A 19,799-nucleotide genomic window follows, 5' to 3' on the forward strand; every position below is an offset into this window, starting at 1 on the left:
TCAGTAATGAAAAAGAGTCTTGTGTCTGCTTAATTAAGTATCGGATCACATAAATCTGCTAGAGCTACAATCAGAGGCTGATCTAGGATTTTCTCAAGGGGAGGGGGGGGCGGGTTTTCAAAAAATTTTTGAAAATTTTGTCGACCTTTTTTATAGGTCGACCAAAGTGAATTTCAGAGCTCCCTTGTGAATTAAAAAGACCCTGTTTTAGTCAAATTGTCTGCGCCGCAGGCAAAATTTTGAAAAACAGGCCAAAAAAGGCGTTTTTAGGCACTTTATGGAAAATGCTGACCAAAAACTCGCGTTTTTTGGCTCGCACTCCCCCCTCAAAATTAGTATGTATTGGCGCCAAAGGCGCCTTTAGAAAACTTTAAAGGTCAGTCAACCAAAAGTGGATATCTCAAATAGTACAAAGAGCGACCCCTTTGGGTCGGCAGGGGGTCGAATCCCTAAGAAGTAGCATCAATCACCCCCCCCCCCCTAAATCCATCTCGGCTGCAATCACTTCACTTTATCTTCTGACAACTCAGATGAGGCAGCTAATTTTTGACTTCTCAGCTCACCTGAATTTGCTCGCTTTACAATCACATTTGTGGTATCAAGTTTCTTGATCGAGACGTCAGGTGAGGAGCTTGCAAAACCCGATATTTGGAAAAATCCTACAGTAACTCCCTATGGTGCTAAAAATCTACAATGTTGAACAATCACTCATCCGCTTAATCAAAAAATCAACGCAATTTAACCAAAAAAGTCACTTTAATAATTCAAGCAAAATAATGGAGGTCGAAGCCGTTATTTTCTCTAGATTCGTAAAAACTCTGAAAAGTTGAAAGATTAGATGTACACAAAAAACCAATAAACTAGTCCGTTCTCCGAAAGAACCAACTTAAACGTTGTTTTAGGGAACAAACCATAAAACAGAATGACAGTCTCAACCAAATTGATCTACTATGCAAAAACTAAGATATGAAATTGACCAAGAACTGCATCGTATCAAAGTTCAACCACAATCTAATCCCCATTAGAGCCAAAAAGACAATCCAGGTACTATGAAACCAGATCCCATTTCTAAGTTTTACCAGCCGACTCCCTACAAGCTATGAAAAGTACCAAGTGATATATTCTGCCCAGGCTAACGTTTTGAAAAGAGCAAATTGCTTGCCTCAGTTAAATTTGCATGTTTTTTTTTGCCTCGTAAGCTTCTATAGAAAGAAACATTTCGCACGTTGAACATCCCAATTTGAGTTATAGTGGCCAAAGTATTCCCAAATTCAAAACATTATAACTTTGTGGAAAATGTTCACAGGTAAAATATCTTTTAAAATCTGAGCGCAAGACAACAATATCTTTCAGATGGTATCAAAAACTTTGTCAAACATGATAAGTTAAAAAGTCGTAAGTTGACAGAATAAAAAAACCACCCCAAGCATAAATGCTCCACACATTCCGCGAAAGTTGGATTAATAATCATCTGTAATGGGCAGAATTAAAAAAACTAGAGTTTTTAGAAAGAAAAGCACTTCTTTTGAGCTATATGAATGGACCCATGACAAATAAAGTATTTCACCGATTAACTACAGATCTATGGTTTATACAATATTACACACCTTAAACTGTTAGAAAAGTAATGCAAGTTTCTGATTGTAGCATTTTTATGAGCAATCGAGTATTTGAGCGGATAGGATATTTTTTTTCTAGCTAAATCATTTTTGCATTGCTTTCAGTAAGAAACGCTTTCATACTCGTAGTGCGCTACTGAAAAAAAGTTTTTGGGAGAGATCTTTCTTTTGCGATTACAAATAGAATGTTTTTAAGGTTATGAAACAAGCAGATTTTTATTGTCAATTTTTTGAAGACTTACCAGTCTGTGTCAGAAAGCATGCTCACTCTACAGTTTGAAAGTCTGATTTATAATTTGAGATAGGCTTGCTATGCAGAAACTGTTTTTTAAGACAGACAGGTCATTAAAAATGAATAAATAAAACTAAGTTAGATTTAACTACTATCTACTTTTGATATTTACACATCACTGCAATTATTTCTAAAAAAAAGTTTCAAAAAAGTCACTGTTATCTGGTTTCTATTGATTGGGATTAATATCTAGAGCCTCCATTTTTCTTGAACTGTTTAACCATTCTCGACAGCTCAGACATCCCCTCTAGTATCCCATCACCCGAAGGTGCACAGCACCCTTGCACGTGCCAAGCTCTGTCTTTCAACGAGTGCATCTTCATCCTCTCGGATATTTCCGAGACACTTCGGCTATTCGGTAGGTCTTGTTTGTTGGCCATCAGGAGCACAGGCACTCCTCGCATTCTGTCGTCGGTTATAATCGAACTGAGTTCCTCGTGGGCTTCGTTGAATCTTTCTGGGTCGTTGCTGTCGACGATGTAAATCAAACTGAAAGCAAATAGAAAGCATAATACAACAATTATTGTTTCGAGCTCAGAGGTTGAGAAAAAAATGGTTTCGGGTGTTTTTTAACGACTAAAAAATCAGAAACAGAAAAAACGCTGGGCAGTGCTGAGTGATTAATCGCATTGATGAATAACCACATTGATGATAGTTCTTCGAGCTGCAACAAAGACAAGCTTTGAAAATTTCTTCCTCGCGTCGATAACAATTGGTCGGAAGGTTTTTGATTTTCAATCTTTTCTCTTCCTTGCCTCTCATTTTTTCTATTTATTCTCGAACAAGACACAAAAAAATTGTTACTTCAGTTAAACAATAAAATCTGGTTTTCGATAGCTCAACCCCCTCCCACCTCTCCCTAGGCCCTAGGCTCGCGGTATCATTAATTGAACCTACCCATCAGTATGATGAAAGTAGTGTTGCCACAGAGGTCTCAGTTTCTGTTGTCCCCCCACGTCCCAAACTGTGAACGACAACCCATTGCCCAGCTCTACAGTTTCCACATTGAACCCAATTGTGGGAATCGTGGTCACTTGTTCGTTCAGTTTCAACTTGTAGAGCACTGTCGTTTTCCCAGCTGCGTCTAGTCCCAACATGAGAACACGCGACTGCTCGTTGCCCCATGATTTGTAAAGTTCAAACAATTTCGAAGCAAAAATACCCATTTTTTGAGACAAAATTTTTTTAGAAGTTCGACCGAAATTTCAATTAAAATGCCGGCTATATATGAATAAATTCAGTTATTTGCCTTGCTATCAAATGTCGAAACTTAAAGAATGATGTATTTTGAACTTTGGACTTAATATTTTTTATAATTGATAAATTTACGAAATTTTAAAATCTGATGAATTAAGTTTAAAGGAATTGAGGTGATTGTTAAGCCCAAGTGTATTGATTAAGTTTTGAATTTTGCAGCTCATCTTAAGCCTTTTATGTTGTCTAATTGACGACGCAAATAATGCCAGCGTGGAACGTTTGAGCTGTTTGATTTTACGTTGCTGTTTGTTTCTCTGTTCACTATACAACAGCAACGATTTTTGAAGTATAAAAATACACCGTAAATTTGATCAAATAACTGCGTGTTTGCCGTGCAAAAAGTGATCTGTGAATAAAATAGTCAAAGAGGAATTTGATTGAAGGGTGCTTCTCAGAGTTGGAACCCAAGTTGTTACTCTCAAAGCATATTGTACTATTCATTTTGTAAAGCCTTTTGTACTATTTTGTACCAAAACCTTTGGGGGGATATTAAGGGAGGGGTGGTGGGTTTGCGGTCGCCCAAATAAAGCGTTTTTTAAAACAAAACTGTCCAAAATAAGTCCATAAACGCTATGCTCAAATAGCTAAATGGTCAAAAGCCGAAAGAATGCCAGGTCAACAAAGTCTTAAAAGTTCTCAAAAAACCCCGTTCATTGAAAAAATTGGTTTGCATAGATTTTTTCCTACCACATACTTCCACGGAACTCGACAGCATTCGTTGTGCTGCATATTTAAGCCCATTTCAAAAGTTGTCTTTCAAAAACGGCTGTAAGTGGCAACAAGTGCGCTTTACGCGCGTCGACCACAGCGTGACAAAAAAACCAAGGCGTTTAAAAAGCAGCTCACGTCTCGGAAGTTGCAAGCTCGGAAAACGTATCTGCTGGATTGTTGTCTTTCAATAAGTTTTTAACCTTCCCGCACTCAGTAAAAAGAGAAAATTATCGATTATATTATAATTACAATCGTACTTTTAACAAAATTATAACTAATTGTGAATTGTTTATAATCCTTTATAATGATAACATTTTGGTGACCTTTTAATAAATTATAATCAATTACAATCGATTATAATTTTTCCGAAAATTTTTTATAATCTCATAATCTATTATAATAGATCATTATCCCTTTTTCTATCAAAATATTACCTCAGTAGTATGCATATAGTGCGTTAGGATCGGGGGGGGGGGGGGTTGTCATAAATGGATGACCATTAGGTATAAATCATAATGGTCACCATGTATTAAATGATCAGCAATGGTCACCATGTAATAATCCTAATTGTCACCATGTATAATTTTATACCTAATAGTCCTCATGTAAAACTTCGGTATATTATTGAGTATTCCCACTGAACGTTGTGGTTACATGTTTGGAGCGGGAAAGGATTTGCCAAATCTTCGTTCTGAAACCAGCTGGAGTGTTTAACTGCGCTATAGACTGTTTGCTCAATTCTTCTTACAACTTTGATTCAAACTCAAATTACATACAAATACATACAAAAGTATGCTAAAGACACTATCGCTTAAATGAAAATGTTTATATCCCAGATTAACTGAGTTCCAAAGCTGAACAAAATATCGCACTTAAATACACACTAAACGCGGAATTGCGGTAGGTCAAATTTTATGTACAGACAATTCTCATATTAAATAACTGAATTTTATTTACTATACAAAAGTTAATGTGGTGTTTTTTGTGTTTTAATCTATTCGTCGATTTTTTGACCGTGGTTCTTCTACTTCAACTGCTTCATAATCGAAAAACGAATCGTTGAAGAATGACGACTCGTCCTCATCGGAAGTATTGGCCTCCAGATCCGCGATATCCCCGCTATCAATATCACTGTCGTTGGTTTCTGCTGCCCGAATCAGACCGGGGTCTGGAGTTTGCCAACTGCTATTGACCTGGTCCATCAGTTGTCGAAGCGAGCGATGTGGTTGTGTGTTCTCAACAGCAAAACTATCCTCAGAGTATTCATCATCAATTTCCGGATGGTCCCAATTAATGTTTTGAGTGTTAGCGAAGTCTTCAGACACCCCATCTAGGAAATCGTCACAATCCCACGACACTGGCTGTTGACGATCTTCAAAAAATGGCATCCATTTTTCCAAATCGTCATCGTCAGTTGGGTCAGAATTAACAGCGGCTGTGTTGTCATCACTATCATCAATGCCAATCACAGTTTGACCCACGATGTTTTTGTGACCGTAGGGAAGAGTCTGCTGACCATCATCGAGGATGTAGCGTTTGTCATCAAAAGCTGATAACGATGTTTTCGTCGAAGTCACTGTTTGCAGATTGTGTGACTCGGATGCGATTCGACTGTTTTCAGTTTTGAATATCGAGCCAGAGGTCAAGGTGTCTCGATATCGCTGATGACTCAACATCTTCTGAGCAGCTTTGGATACACCTTTCGCCGATAATTTTCTGCAGTCTAAAATTTTATTTAAATGATTACTAATCAATTTTTTGATGATCACTAATGTGTGGTGGTAAAAAAAACCAAATACGATGTTTTTTTAAGAGCTAGATCATGTTAACTTGAAGGCCAGGTGCAACAAAAAAAAATACATGAAGGCCAGGTGTGACCTTAAAAATTAGTCATCATTAAAAAAAAAAAACAATCGACCAACACAAAAAAAAAATCCCCGACAAAAAAATTTTTTTAAAAAAATTTTTTGCCGACAAAATTTTTTTTTTCAAAAAAATTTTCGCCCACAAAAAAAAAATCGCCCACAAAAAAAAACCAAAAATTTTCAAAAAAATTATTTTTTTTGGCCTAAAAAGTTTTTTCCAATTTTTTTTCAAAACAAAAAACACTTTTCGCCCGAAATTTTTTTTCGAACAAAAAAAATTTTTTTTTTCCAAAAAAAAAAAAAAAAAAATTCGCCCACAAAAAAAAGGCCCATAAAAAAAAAAATTTCAAAAAAAATTAGACTTTTTCGCCTAAAAAGTTTTTTCCAAATTTCTTTTTTTTTTTTGATAAAATTACATTTTTTCGCCCACAAATAAAAATTGCCTTCCGAAAAAAAAAATCACAAAAAATCAAAATTTTTTGAAATTCGTGCTCACAAATAAGGCAAATAGAAATTAATTACCTCTGGACAAAATGGAATAAAGCTTGGGTTTGAGGGATATAAACTCGGTTATAATGTCTCCTGGAAACTCATCCTTGAATTTTAAAACAACCATTTTGTTTTTCGGGTCGTAGAGAGGGTGGTTCTTCGGGTAATTTGACAAGTCAAGTTCATTCAAAATATTCCTTTTTTCGGAAATTTCTCGGTATAAATCTTCACTTTTGACTTGGTAAAGGAGACTGTCTGTATCAGAATTCAATAGTTGACATTCAAAATTTGGTTTCATTATATCGTAATGAAATTTATACATGTGAAACTTTGCTAACTCAAGAACACTAGCTCCCACAATTGTTGGGACATCCCAATAGATTTTTGTTGGATTCGAAGTGAACGCTGCCAAGTTTTCTCCAAAAATTTTGTAGGATTTAAATTCGAATGCACTAATTTCTCGCAAAGCGGCATGATAATCTCTAACTATCCGAACAAGCATCCGTTTGCGCTTCGACTCGCATGTTTTCCCATAAGCACAATTGTTCAGTAGTTTGTACAAATCCTCCTCAAATTTATTTCTAGCTTGTTGTCGTTTAGTCGTGTTCAATGTGATGTATGGTTCTAACCATGCTTCTTGTTCAAACTTCAGCACACGGTGCACTTTTTTAACTTGAAGTCCCAACCTAACAAACAATTGCAATAGTTTGTAATGAATTGTATAGTTTGACTTGTCATGCAGCGTCTGCAGTAAATTTTTGGTCTTTCCAATTGAACGTCTTGCAATGTCTTGATTTTTCATCTGCTCGAGTAAATTTGTTTGGTAGGGACTCAACCAATCCTGGGGTACACTTTCTTTAGTAGGAGCTAAAGGGTAATCTTGATGATCCTCATGCAGTTCTTCTGGATACTCGAGATCAACTTCCAATATAAATCCAATCAAAGAGTCTTCAGTCATGTTGAGGATTTGGTTCACAATCACCTCGTCTTCTATATGCTCTATTAGCTCAAAGTTACGCACCGGTAATTTCTCCGTTTGCATGACGCCGCCATAGAGGTTATTTGCATCGATCATAAACCCGTAGGTGCTAGGTTGATCTGGGTTGAAGTCGGGGCATTCTTTGTTGTTGGCTTTGAAAAAGCGACTATGGAACACGGATGCAGTACCACCTCGCATCATATTCTCGATCATTTCGAGATGCCTGCGGTCTGATAAAAGCTGAACATTCGAGTCTTTGCAGATACGTTTGAAGGCGTCTCCAGCTAAGTTTGAAGCACTAAAATGGTGCGCGCAGTCCAGACCATAAGTTTGGTGACTAATTTGTCGAAATTCTTCAAAGACGCAAGCAAGAAGGAGTGTATCACACTTGAGATACAAGTTGTGATAATCTTCCAAGTTTTGACATTTGAACCCTCTAAAAACTTTCCTTGCATGTTCCAGATCCGCTTGTGAAACTGCAACTTTTCCTCCATTCAAAACATCGGACCAATTTTGCAAAGGAGGCAATTCTTTTTCTGCAAATTTTTCTCTTCTGGTCATGTACGAATAAGGGTAGAAACCTTTTTGTCGTATCAGACACCGTTGCTCCTCCGTCTCGTTTGCAAAATACTTGTTCAAAATTGACATTTTTTCCGCTGGTAGATTATCAACCAATTTTTGCAGGGAAGAATTCAAAAACTTGCATGAGTCAATAAATCTGAGGTATTCAAAAACTTTTTGCTCGGATCCGTTTTTCCTTTTTATAGTTTTAATTAGGACTCCAATGCTTAACGATATATATTTTTCGTCGGTGCTAGGTATAACACTCATTGTACTTGTTGGCTCGCATTCATGCAATGCGAGACAAATGTGGTGAAGGTCATAGTTCTGGATGTTATGTCCAATGACTGGGGTGAAATTTACAGTTCGTCTTGCGAGGTTGCATTTTTCATGTGCCCATCCCAAAAATTTTCCAGAAAAATGGCAATGGTCAAGACATTTTTCGTGCTCATTGGTAAAATGTATACAGCAAATCCAACATGTTGATGTGTTTTCTTTGTTCAACGATTCTTGGCTTTCTAGAAATTGAGGAAACCGTCGCTTTTGATCATATATCTCTCTCGCTAATTGATGCAACTGATTGAGAAACTTTTTCATGCATTGATCAGAGCTGTCATAGTCAAAGAAGTAGGGCTGTGAATTTCCGTGTTCAATTACAACCAATGAATACCCACAAGCTTCGTGTTTTTGTACAACTCGGGTAGATGATCGCGATGGATTATCAGGACAAGAATCTACAGGTTTCAGAAATGATTCAAAATCAAAATAAATCACAAGTGGTACAAACCACAAGGCCTGGAGGTTTTTGAACTCGTATCTGTTGGTACCTTTTTCTGCTGAAGGCATGACTACTAGAGCAGGTTCATGATCCTTACAACACTGGATGTGTTGCTCGTGAGTTTCATCACTCCAACTAATGTGAAAGCAGTTTCTACATAAACGTGCAATTGGGCGATACTTACACCCTTTGATTTCGCAGATGAACTTTAACAAATCGATTATAAGTACATAGTGATGCTTTGCAGGCTCATACAAGAGAAGCAGGTCCATGTCAAATATTTCAGTTTGGGTGCTGTTATCTTGGTTTGGTCGTTTTGATATATACATAGGCAACAAATATCCCTTGTGGTACTGGAACACATTTACCCGCACGTCGTTTAGTTGTTCAAATTTTCCAATTGAAGCGAAACTCATGGGTGAATCAAAATTACCTTGGGCTTTGTGTGCACTTTCAGCAGTGTATGTATCAGGTTGTGTCCGCGCAGCTGCTGGGTTCGCTTTTTGTTGATCAGTTAGAAGTAGGTCAACACCATGCTTCAGACTATAAGCAGCGGTAAAGCAAAGTTCGAAGCAATTATTATCTTCGTGATTTCTAATGTTTATCAAATTCTGGGACATTCGAATTCGAAAAGGCAAGTCAATATAAGATGACCCACGGATTGGTGAAAACTTTGCATGTTTAACAAAAACTTGAATTACGTGTTGCAAAACCCAACCGCTTCCATAAGATGCAAAAGTCTTCAAAACTGCTTGCATTTTTTCGACCATTTCAAAAAACTCATCATCTTCTAATCCTAAGCTCATCACAGGTTTCATATCAGAGTTTGCATAAATGTCAATCCGCTCGTCGTGCTCAGTTTTACTAGACTCATTTATTACTTTAGGTTTTACCAAACGTAAATTAGCGCTGAACTGAACTTTTCTAGGTCCTTCTGCAACTCGATCGGTTATGAGACTTTGAATTTCATCTTTTTTCTCTTGCATAAATTGCAAAAGGTCAATCGGCTGATTTTCATCCATGGGTTGGTTTCCGCCGATCACATACGTTTCAAGAACACCGAAAAAAGCAGACTCACTTTTTTGAAGATTGGTGCCGTTGATTTCGTCTTCATCGACAGCATGCACATCACCGAGAGCAGCATTAGCAGCGGCACTTGTAGTGGCTAAATCAGCAGAGGCAGCTCTCATAACAGGAAGACCATGGGTTGCTAGTAAATGAGCTGATAAGTTTTTGGGCGAACGAAATCCCAAATGACAATAATCACAAACACCTCCAAGTTGACCATGAGTGTGAAGAATAGGTTTTTGTAAATTTGAAAGCATTTGAGCCGTGAATGAACACTCATTGCATCGATAAACAATAAGTCCTTTTTCAACAAAATGTTTATCACGCTCATGGCGACTTCTATTGCTCTTATTTGCATATTTCAGTGGACAAAAATTGCATTTGAACATTTTTTGAAATAAGTTAAGCTATTGATTTTAAGAAAGAAAAAGAATCAAGTGATCTCAAATTACACTCAGAAAAAACAGTAAATGGGAAGCATAACTGTTCGTCTACCAATTGCAGAGAAAACGGTTTGTGTTTTGCGCGCGTAATTTTGAATTTGAATTAAAGTTCCCGCCAAAATTTGAATTAGATTTGAATTTCCCGCCATAACTGGCAAACTCAAATTCGATTGGACGAAACAGATAAATTGTTGTTTGAAACGTTAATAATTATTACAAACGATAGAAATTAATCTAAGCCAACCAAGTTTGGGCTAAATTTTAATCCAAAATGATTTTAGAGCCAAGAGAGAAAAGTTTTAATTTTATATTTTATCAATTCAAAATATAAATTGATGAAAATTTCGAAATTGCGAATAAAAGTTGAGCATGTCACAACACATGATAGATCCTAAATTTCCCAGTTGTCATGGGGACAGAATATCCTATAATAATGTCAAAATTAGTATCAAAAACAGTTGAAATGATGAATAAGTAAAGCAAAAACTGAAAAATGACAGTTTTTTAACTTTCCAGGCGCATTGCTATCAATGATGTCAATCACGGAGCGGTTGCACGGTCCATGTCATCATGAATTTGTCTCAATTGTCTTTCGATTTGAAAAAAAAGTCCGAAAAAATACTTTTCTGTAAAGAGAAATGAGTTTGTTGTTTTAGGGGGGATTAAGAGGATTAGCGTTTTTCTCGAAGACTATTGAAAAAACATCTACTCCCACAATCTCATTAGTCGTGCCCCTCAATGCACTTTCATAATAACACCACTTGCTCATAATAAAAAATTGCGTCTTCTGGTTGAAAATCGCATTTTTTCGGAAAAATGAAAAAACGATGAGTCATCAATTAAAAAGTTTGATTTTTATTATTTTTCTCAAATATTTAGCATGATGATGAATACTTGTATTTTTTTCAACATGATCATTTTTGGAGACAACAGTATCAATGATCAAATGGTAACTCCAATTTGTAGAAAAAGAAAAAAATTATTTTTTTACAGTTTTTTTTTTGACGTTAATTATCTTTTTTCACAAAACGAAATTGATTTTTTTAATCTTGTTTTCTAAAAATTAGCATTAATATATGGATGCTTTTCAGTTTTTTCTCAAGATCACTAATGTAAATAAGAACTTCAATGTTAATATGTTAAATCCTAATTGTGGAAAAAATGAAAATTTTACGGATTTTTTTTTTGTTTTTAATTGAAAAAAAAATAGTCAATTTATTAAAAATAAATGATTTTTTAAACTTCAATTTTTAAAGGCTTTTGAAATAAATTTTTAATCAGAACCCAATCGTGTGATAATTAATGAACAAATACAAGATACAAACTCAAACTCAATTTTAAAGTTAAATTATTATACACAATAAATACAAACAAAAATCAATAAAATTCAACCTCAGTTTCAAAGTTATATAAGGTCCAAATACTCCTGCGCTTTCTCTAGTGTTGTTAACTTCCTTTTTTTCTTTGGCGCTAGACAGAGAGAAGGGGTTAAATTTTCCATGTGGTTGCTCACAGTAGCCACAGGGGTACGCTTTGGAGTTGAGCAACCCGGTTCGTCAAGCCATGGTGACACTACAGGGGAAGGATCAGCTTTCGGGGTAACTACTGATGGTGACTCAATCTGTTCCATTCCCCATAAACGATCAAAAAATTCAATTTCTTCAAAGTATTCTAACTGGTTTTCACACATCGGAGTAACATCACAATCGTATTTATACAAAATTTTTTTTACTGGTTTTGATAAAGTTGAAATATCAACCTGAAGAGCAAGAGGCTCGTCAGGATCCGTATATTTACCAGAATTTGTAAGGTAACTCAAATACTTTATATTCAGTTCTTCGTCTTTCTTTGAATTTTTTAAAGAAAGTTTACTGAATAAATGTAAAAAGTTTTTGGGAATCATAACGTGATGAGTACAAGTCCACTCATCAGAATTGAAACTTTTTTCTTCGTTAATTATTGCTACAAAATAACCGTGAACGGTTTCATAAAAAACGGTTCTTTCGTGATTGGAATATCCGGCAATAATATAAAAAGGCATTTTTGAAGAAAAGTTGGAAGAAATGGACAAACGTAACGCGGAGAGAAATGAAACTGAAATGAATTGTGAAAACGCCTCAAGAGATTAAAATAGGGATTGGTTCTTCTAAAATTAGAAATTTCAAGACCTCCTATGTAGTTTTTGATCAACTTAATAAGGGAGGGTGTGTAAAATATTTATGTTACCTCGCGTGGTATTCTATGTTTATCTAAATTGCATTCAAACAAATAGCTTGTATCAAAAACAACGTTTAAACATTGTGACCTTTGACACCCATTAAAATTCTTATCAGTTGTACATGCACAAAATACTTATCCATTTGAACTAAATTGCAATCCAATATCTTTGCGATTTAAAGTACATGTGTATATAAATTAAAATAGATACAACGCTTTCTTTTGCAGACATATACAATCAATCGAAACCATTCATTTCTTTCTATTCAGTTTTGAATCAAGTTACTTTGAAAATTTACTCGTTACAATGAATAAAACCAAAACAAGCACCACAGCAAATGCAGATAAAGATTTTGGCGATTGCTATTTCGATATTTCGGAAAACAGTAAAAGATTAGTGCGTGCTACATTGAAAACATATGACCAAACTGGAACATATGTATTCCTGAAAGTTTTCAAAAAAGCAACTGAAGGCGCTGAATTTGAATGTGTACAAAGACTTTCCTTAAGCAGCGAAGAATTTTCAAAGTTACTAAAGTCGGGAAAGTCAATCCGAGCGCAAACAAGTGAAATTTCTGATACTGTTGAAAACAAAGACAAACCACAGTCTAACTGTAAACGAGCCAGGAAATCTCAACTTTCCTCAAACCCAAACGATTTCAAGCACGACTCGAATTAATTTTCCTTTACAAAATGGCAGAAGCTATGTTCGAAGTTGTGTTACCTGATTATTTCAAAAAATTTCAACCAAATTTCAAATTTGTTATCACTGAAAAAATTCCTAATTTATCTACTTTTAAAAATTATGCTTTTGGAAGCCACTTCAAATCTGAATATTGCCCTTTTTCAGTCGAGAATGAAAAAAAAATTCATTACCATATATTGATTCAAGTAGATTCAGAGGAACAATTAAACCAATTTTTTCCTTCCCAAAAATGTTTCAGTGTTCCTTGTATTTTCACTTGCTTCAAATACTTAGTTTCTCCTGCTAAAGATGTCAAAGGAAACGGTGAGTTATTTGACAAGCTTAAACTAGCTCTCACTTATTCAGCACAACCTGTTGCAGCCAATCTCGATTTGTTAGATTTCATTGCAATCAAAAAACGTTTACCCAATTTATTGCTTTCTGCAACATCATCTAACAAACAAACTTCATCAAATCAAAACGTTTGCAAGAAATCTCCGGCCGTTGGGGGACAGAAACGAATTGATAATACAGTTACGCATGCTGCGTCGTCGACGTCAAACAAATCTGTAAGAGTTTCGACTTCAGTTTCAAAGAAACATACAGAAAGCAGACATGTTCAAACAGATGAGATGAATACAGAAACTTTGAAAAGATTTGAAAGTTTAATTAATGGACCCCATTCTGCCGCTTTTTGCAAAATGATGGATATTTTGACAAGTGGATATGGAAAACTTGATGTAGATACTGATGTGCTATTTGTGAAATTTATTGTTGAAGAGAAAGTTAAGTTTTAATTGATACTTTTCATTATTCCCTTTTTATTATATTGAGTTCAGTAAACATGATTTCAACTTTCGATTTAAAACTCATTCATGAAATTTTTATAGACTTAAAATCACAATATCCAGACAAATCAGTCAGATTTCAGTATTTTTTAGCCACTTGTTTGTATTTAGATGCTGATATTAATTTGGATTTTGTTTTGAAAAACAGACCATATGGTGGTTTAATTGGAATAGACAATTCGTCGCTCGACAAACACTTGAAACATTTCAAATTTCTTAGAATACATGCTATATTGCATGACGCAGCGGGATATTTGCAAGAAAAAAATCAAACCGGTCCTGGGTACACATATGTTTTGCCTTGTCCAATAAAAAACTGTTACCTGGGTCACGTGACAGGTATTGCGTTTTGCTTATTTCTTAAAGCATTCAAACCAAAGTTATTTCGTTTGTTAGAATGTTGAGTGAAAGTCATGTTAACCCAAAGAAAGAAAACTAAAAAATTGTTTTTCAACCATCTCATTATTTTAGATATTGAAGGATTTAAATGTGGCAAGAAACCTTTGATCATAAAGGAACTTTCCGTTTGCTCTGCTAATACAATTGATACAATTCATTTTCTGCCACCAGTTCAATTCAACAATTTATCAAAAGAAGAGAAAAAAGCGTACAATTGGGTATCTAAATTTCTACACGGGTTTCGTTGGGACGAAGGTGAATACCCTTACTCATACTTGGATCAAATTTTTGACAGCATTCGTTTGAGGAACCCAAATTCCCATTTTTTTGCTAAAGGTACACAAAAATCTGTTTTATTAGCTGAATACTTGAAATTACCCGTGACAAATTTGGAAGAGTTTGGCTGCCCAAAGATTGAACAGTTATTGGGTCAAGAAAAACATTCTCATTTACTTCCCTCACATCAATTATTAAAGCATTGTACCCGTAGAAAATCCAAAGTTTTTTTCGATTGGTTACAAAATGAACTGTCCAATGATGCAAACAACCTTATCTCCAAATTTGGTGGTTTACGCTTCAATGACTAATCAGAGTCCTGAAAACAATTTAACACCAAGAATTAAAGTTACTCTTACGGGGACAGGCATATTAGATTGTCGAGGAAAACCTCTCCTGCAAAAACTCGAACAAATTACACTGAACGATATCGAAATCGACAATTTACGGAAATTTTTTACAGTTCTTGACTACTTTCACCTGTACAATGTCCAGACTCCAGGAATTTCGCCAGTCAATTCCGTTGTTCAATATCAACCTGGAAGGGCTGCAACCTCAGCTGGGAGAGAGAAGACAAATCCATTTGCATGACCATCAGCTTCCAGCTGAACTGAAAGAATTAGTCAAAACTGATAACGTTGAGGAAATACATTTAGTTCAAGCCACTATCAGAGTTGCTGCTCATTTTGTTGTAAAGTTCAAATCTAATTGTAACCATGACAAATTCACAAAATATGAGTTTTTCTTCATTGAACGAGGAGTTGATTTGCCTGTTGAACCGAAATGACGAATCACATATATATGCCAAGTTTTGTGAATCATAATAAATATAATTATTGATTGTTTTCATTTTCTTTTGATCTTGTGTGATTACTAGTTGCTAACATGTCGTGTTTGAAAATTCAAAATTTCAAAAAAATATTTTTGCCAAAAGAAAACACACAAAATGTGAGTTTAACAGGTGAGAATTTACCAAAAGAGTTATTAGACGAAATCAGTACCGGAAACGTAGAAAAAATTGTTCGGATACTTCTGACAGACAAAAACATAGCAAGATATATAATAAAATACAAACCAAACGGCAATAGATCAGAGAGAAAAAAAGGCGATTGGTATGCAGTTGTAACTATCAACCTTGATACAAATAAGCAAAAAAGGTCTTCCAGTAAACATGGAAATTGAAGAAACCACCACTGTCGAGAACAATGATTGCGACTTTGTTGACATTGGTGTTGCCGAAAAGTCTTTATCTCACGAAAACAGATCTTGGAAATTTTGTAATTCTGTTTCTCTTCCGTCTGCAGAAGTTGTCTTTTTCACGCAAGTCTGTTTCATTTTCATTTTGCTCTCTTTATCTATTTCAAAATTGTCTTTTTACAACCTTATTTCAGCAAAGTAAGCAATCACGTACAATAGATTTGAATACAACTCACTTAATTTTGTTCAAATCACCTCGAGACATTCAACAAATTGATTATTTAGGCAGACAGTTGAATAATGCAAAATTCCTCCGTCATGCGTATCAGTTGGCAACGAAAGAAGATTTCGGTCATCTGTTGATAGACTTGGATCCCAAAACTTCAGAATGTTTTCGTTATTCGTCAAACATAGTTCCACCATCACCAACCATTTTCTATTTACCATCCTCAAAAGCAGTTATCACATCTCTTGAAAATGAAAGAGAAAGAATTATGTATATTGAAGCAAATGCTCAATAGTCGCCATTGTAGATCAATTTTGACAGGAGCTGATTCAAATTTTATTAGATTTCTTTGCGATTGTTTTGTGAATGTTTTTCTGGGACATGTTCCATCTAACAAAAGTTTCATCGAGAGTAAGAAAATACCATTTGGAAAAATTGTTGACCCTAAGTTTAGTATCCGAGAAAAACGAAAAGTATTGGCAAACAATATTTCACTGGTTAAATCAATCGGAGAATCGTGTTACATTTACCTAAAAAACTAGAACCTCAGGCATGTATGCTGAAGAATTCATCCTCATTCCTCGAAAAACATATGCTCCAGATGAAAAAACTGCACCACAATCTCAAATCCTTTATAATCCATTAATTAACGACAAATCATCTCAACTCAATTACATACAACGATTTCGAGAACGAAATATCAGCCGTGACTCTCCACCACCATTAAACCCAACATCTCCTATTCCTTTAACCTCTAATAATGTAGTACCAAATCTGCACCGAAAAAGAAATTTATCTGCACATACTAATTTCAGTGATGATGGTGATGATGAAGCAGAAAAAAATTTTGAATCAAACAATTCACTGCAGCAGACAAGCTCAAAAAGAACAGAAAAAAAACGATGAAAAAAGTAATGGAAAAACCGCTGAAGTGTTTCGAAAGGTTATGGAATCCATTCAAGAGCTATTGGAAGCTAATAAATTGGAAAGGGCAAACATCGTGCTAAAGCAGTTGTTCAAAGTTGAATCCTTGACTTTAGACGTTGACGGATATGTTTTAATTCAAGGAAAACCAACACTCGTTAAAATTGAATCTTTTTTGTACGATACACAGCAAAACACAAAAAAACTTGAGGGTGTTTTTTATCCACAAATTTTGAAAGAACTGAATCTTGATCCTAGCTTAGTGTCCAACACTTATGCCAAACAGAGATTCTCCGCTCGCTTAAGAGCGAAGCAGCTAAGCCCTTCTCAACTTCTTCCTCCTTCGTCTCCGACGACAACCCGACAACTGAGGACTCGAAGAGATCAAAACCCTCCTCTTCGAAGACTCGATCGACAACTCTCAAACCCAGAACCAAGCAATCTGACAAAAGAAAAACCCAGAAAAAAGAATTTTTCCCCAACACCAACGACGACGATGACGACGATGATAAAAACTATGAAAGCAGTAAAGAATCGTTTGCGACGACGTCAACAAAAGAATGGAAATCCTACTATCAGTGAAGAAAAGAAACTCAAATTACTCTACACGAAAGGTCCAGCTGCATTTGGTAGCGTTAAAAATTTAACAAATGCTAGTCAACTCTCACCAAAAAAAGTTAGAAATTTTCTGAGATCTCAATCATCACATACAAAGTATGGATTGTTTCGTAAAACATATCCTCGGCTAAAAGTGATTGTTAACGATATCAACGAAATTTGGTCTCTTGACTTGGCTTATGTTGATAAATTGGCTAAATATAACCGAGGGGTACGATATTTATTAGTTGCTGTCAATTGTCTCTCTCGCTACTTACGAGTGGAACCCCTGAAGACCAAATATGCTAAAGAAACAACCGAAGCTTTCAAAAAAATGATCAAAACAAAACAACCAAAAAAAGTTTGGGTTGACAAAGGCACCGAGTTTAAAGGAGAGTTCGAAAAGTTATGCACTAAACGAGAAATCATCAAATACAATACTCACAGTGAAAAAAATCAGCGTTTGCCGAAAGAAACATTCGATTGCTGAAAAGTATTATCTACAAATACTTGGAGTTTGAATGGACTTACAGTTATATTGAAAAATTACAAAGTTTTGTTCAAACGATTAACTCACGCGTTAATAGAGTAACAAAATTGGCTCCAAACAAGGTCACAAGAAAACATGTACCTGCTTTAGTTTCATTAATTGCAAACAGTTCATCGAAGTTGGTACAGAAACCAAAATTTTATGTTGGTGACTATGTGCGAATAGCGAAGACTGACTTGCCTTTTAGAAAAGGTTACAAGCAGATTTTTACAGACAAAGTTTTTGAAATAGTTGCCATTCCTACTGTAAACCCTCCAACATACAGTCTCATTGATGCGGAAAAGGAAGAAATCAGCGGAAAATTTTATGAAAAAGAACTTAGTTTAATTGGAAACAAAGCTGATTATAACGAAAATGGGCAGTGATGAGTTTACTGTACATTTGATTTCAACAGCATCAATGGATTATTTCCCAGACAACACTTTGGCCAGTTTTAGAAATTTTTGTAAAGAAGAAATAGCTTTAGACGGAGATTGGAGAGTTGCTCTCTCAGAAATAATTTTCCCCACAAAATTAAACAATGTTACTGATGAGGAATTTACGTACTTCAGAGCATCCGAAGTAGTAGCCAGTAAATCCAACGCTGGCAATCGGAATACAATTTCCAGACCCTACTATGGCGAAAAAGTTTTTATCAAATCAGGAGAGTACACTTTTATAGAACAATTGATTAATGAGATAAAAACAAAACTCAAAGACAAAATTCATTTTGATGCGAGTCCTCAAGAAATCACGAATAGCATGGGCATTTGGATGAACGCAAATGAAGAAATCTCATTCCCAAGTCCCCAAATACCCAGTCTGTTAGGCTACAATGCAAAACTTGATGAGAACGGTGAATATCACATTGGTTACAAAATGATACCCTCCTTCGATGCATCTTATGAGGGAAACGAACTGTACGAATCTCATTTCCCATATGACTTATCAAGTGGGACAAGTCTAATTTTTGTCTATATTGACATTATTCAATACCAAACTGTTGGTGATGCAAAGGCCCCATTGTTACGCGTCATTGATTCAAATAGACGCATCAAAAACGGTAGTGCCTGCAGCATTGAACCTAATCATCGAAAAAACTTCACTAATTTAGACTACAAAAAATTATTCACTTCATCTGTACAATCAATATCGGTACAGTTGCGCACAGAAACTGGAAGACTAGTGCCCTTTGCAGGAACTGGTAAAGTTGTGTTGACTCTAAAATTCAAGCGCTTTGATTGAAAACCAATGGAACAATATTATGCAAAGCAAGCTTCACTTCCTCATTTCTCTGGACACTACCGACAACGCGGCAGTGGATTTGGCGCTTTGGCTGCTGGTATTGGTCGTGTTGCTATACCGTTTGCACGACGGGTTATTCTACCGGCTGCGAAAAAACTGGGCAGAGAACTTTTGATGAGTGCAGCGCCAGAACTAATTGATGTCGCTATGAAAAAGAAGTCTCCTAAACAAGCATTGAAAAACACTGTCACAAAAACTGCAAGAAAACAACTCGGTGGTGGTAGACGACGTCGTCGAAAGACACCAATGAATGGATTACGAAGAAGAAGGTCAGTAGGGGCTCGAAAAAGAAAAACAACCATTCGAAGAAAAACCAGACCAGTGAGAAGTCGAGCAGATTTTTTCTCAAACATAAAAAATGATCGCTAATTTGTTACCCAATGAAGCTACCCATAGCTCTCTGGATTTGTTTGAAAAACAACCTCTTTTGATTACTTTTGAAAACGCTTTTGATCAAAAAATTGGACCTGTCTATTCACCTAATGGACCAATGCTTGAATTTGAAATCACCGGTGACCGTAATAATTTTGTTGA

The 19,799-nt window shown here is 35.6% G+C and overlaps 2 protein-coding genes across 2 annotated transcripts in view; both read right to left on the reverse strand.

Moving 5' to 3' along the window:
* The window catches only part of LOC134839045 (dipeptidyl peptidase 3-like), a 239,635-nt gene that overhangs the window by 186,075 nt on the left and 33,761 nt on the right, over positions 1–19,799 (reverse strand). The window lies entirely within an intron of this gene.
* Positions 1,962–3,412, reverse strand: LOC134839071 (uncharacterized). Its single transcript, XM_063854487.1, has 2 exons — positions 2,809–3,412; positions 1,962–2,400 (listed from the first exon to the last, which is right to left on the reverse strand). The coding sequence occupies exons 1-2, from the start codon at positions 3,075–3,077 to the stop codon at positions 2,094–2,096; spliced, it is 576 nt and encodes a 191-aa protein (XP_063710557.1). The 5' UTR covers positions 3,078–3,412; the 3' UTR covers positions 1,962–2,093.

This window comes from Symsagittifera roscoffensis, chromosome 2 (genome assembly GCF_963678635.1).
Source record: "Symsagittifera roscoffensis chromosome 2, txSymRosc1.1, whole genome shotgun sequence".
In the NCBI taxonomy this organism is placed as follows: domain Eukaryota; kingdom Metazoa; phylum Xenacoelomorpha; order Acoela; family Convolutidae; genus Symsagittifera; species Symsagittifera roscoffensis.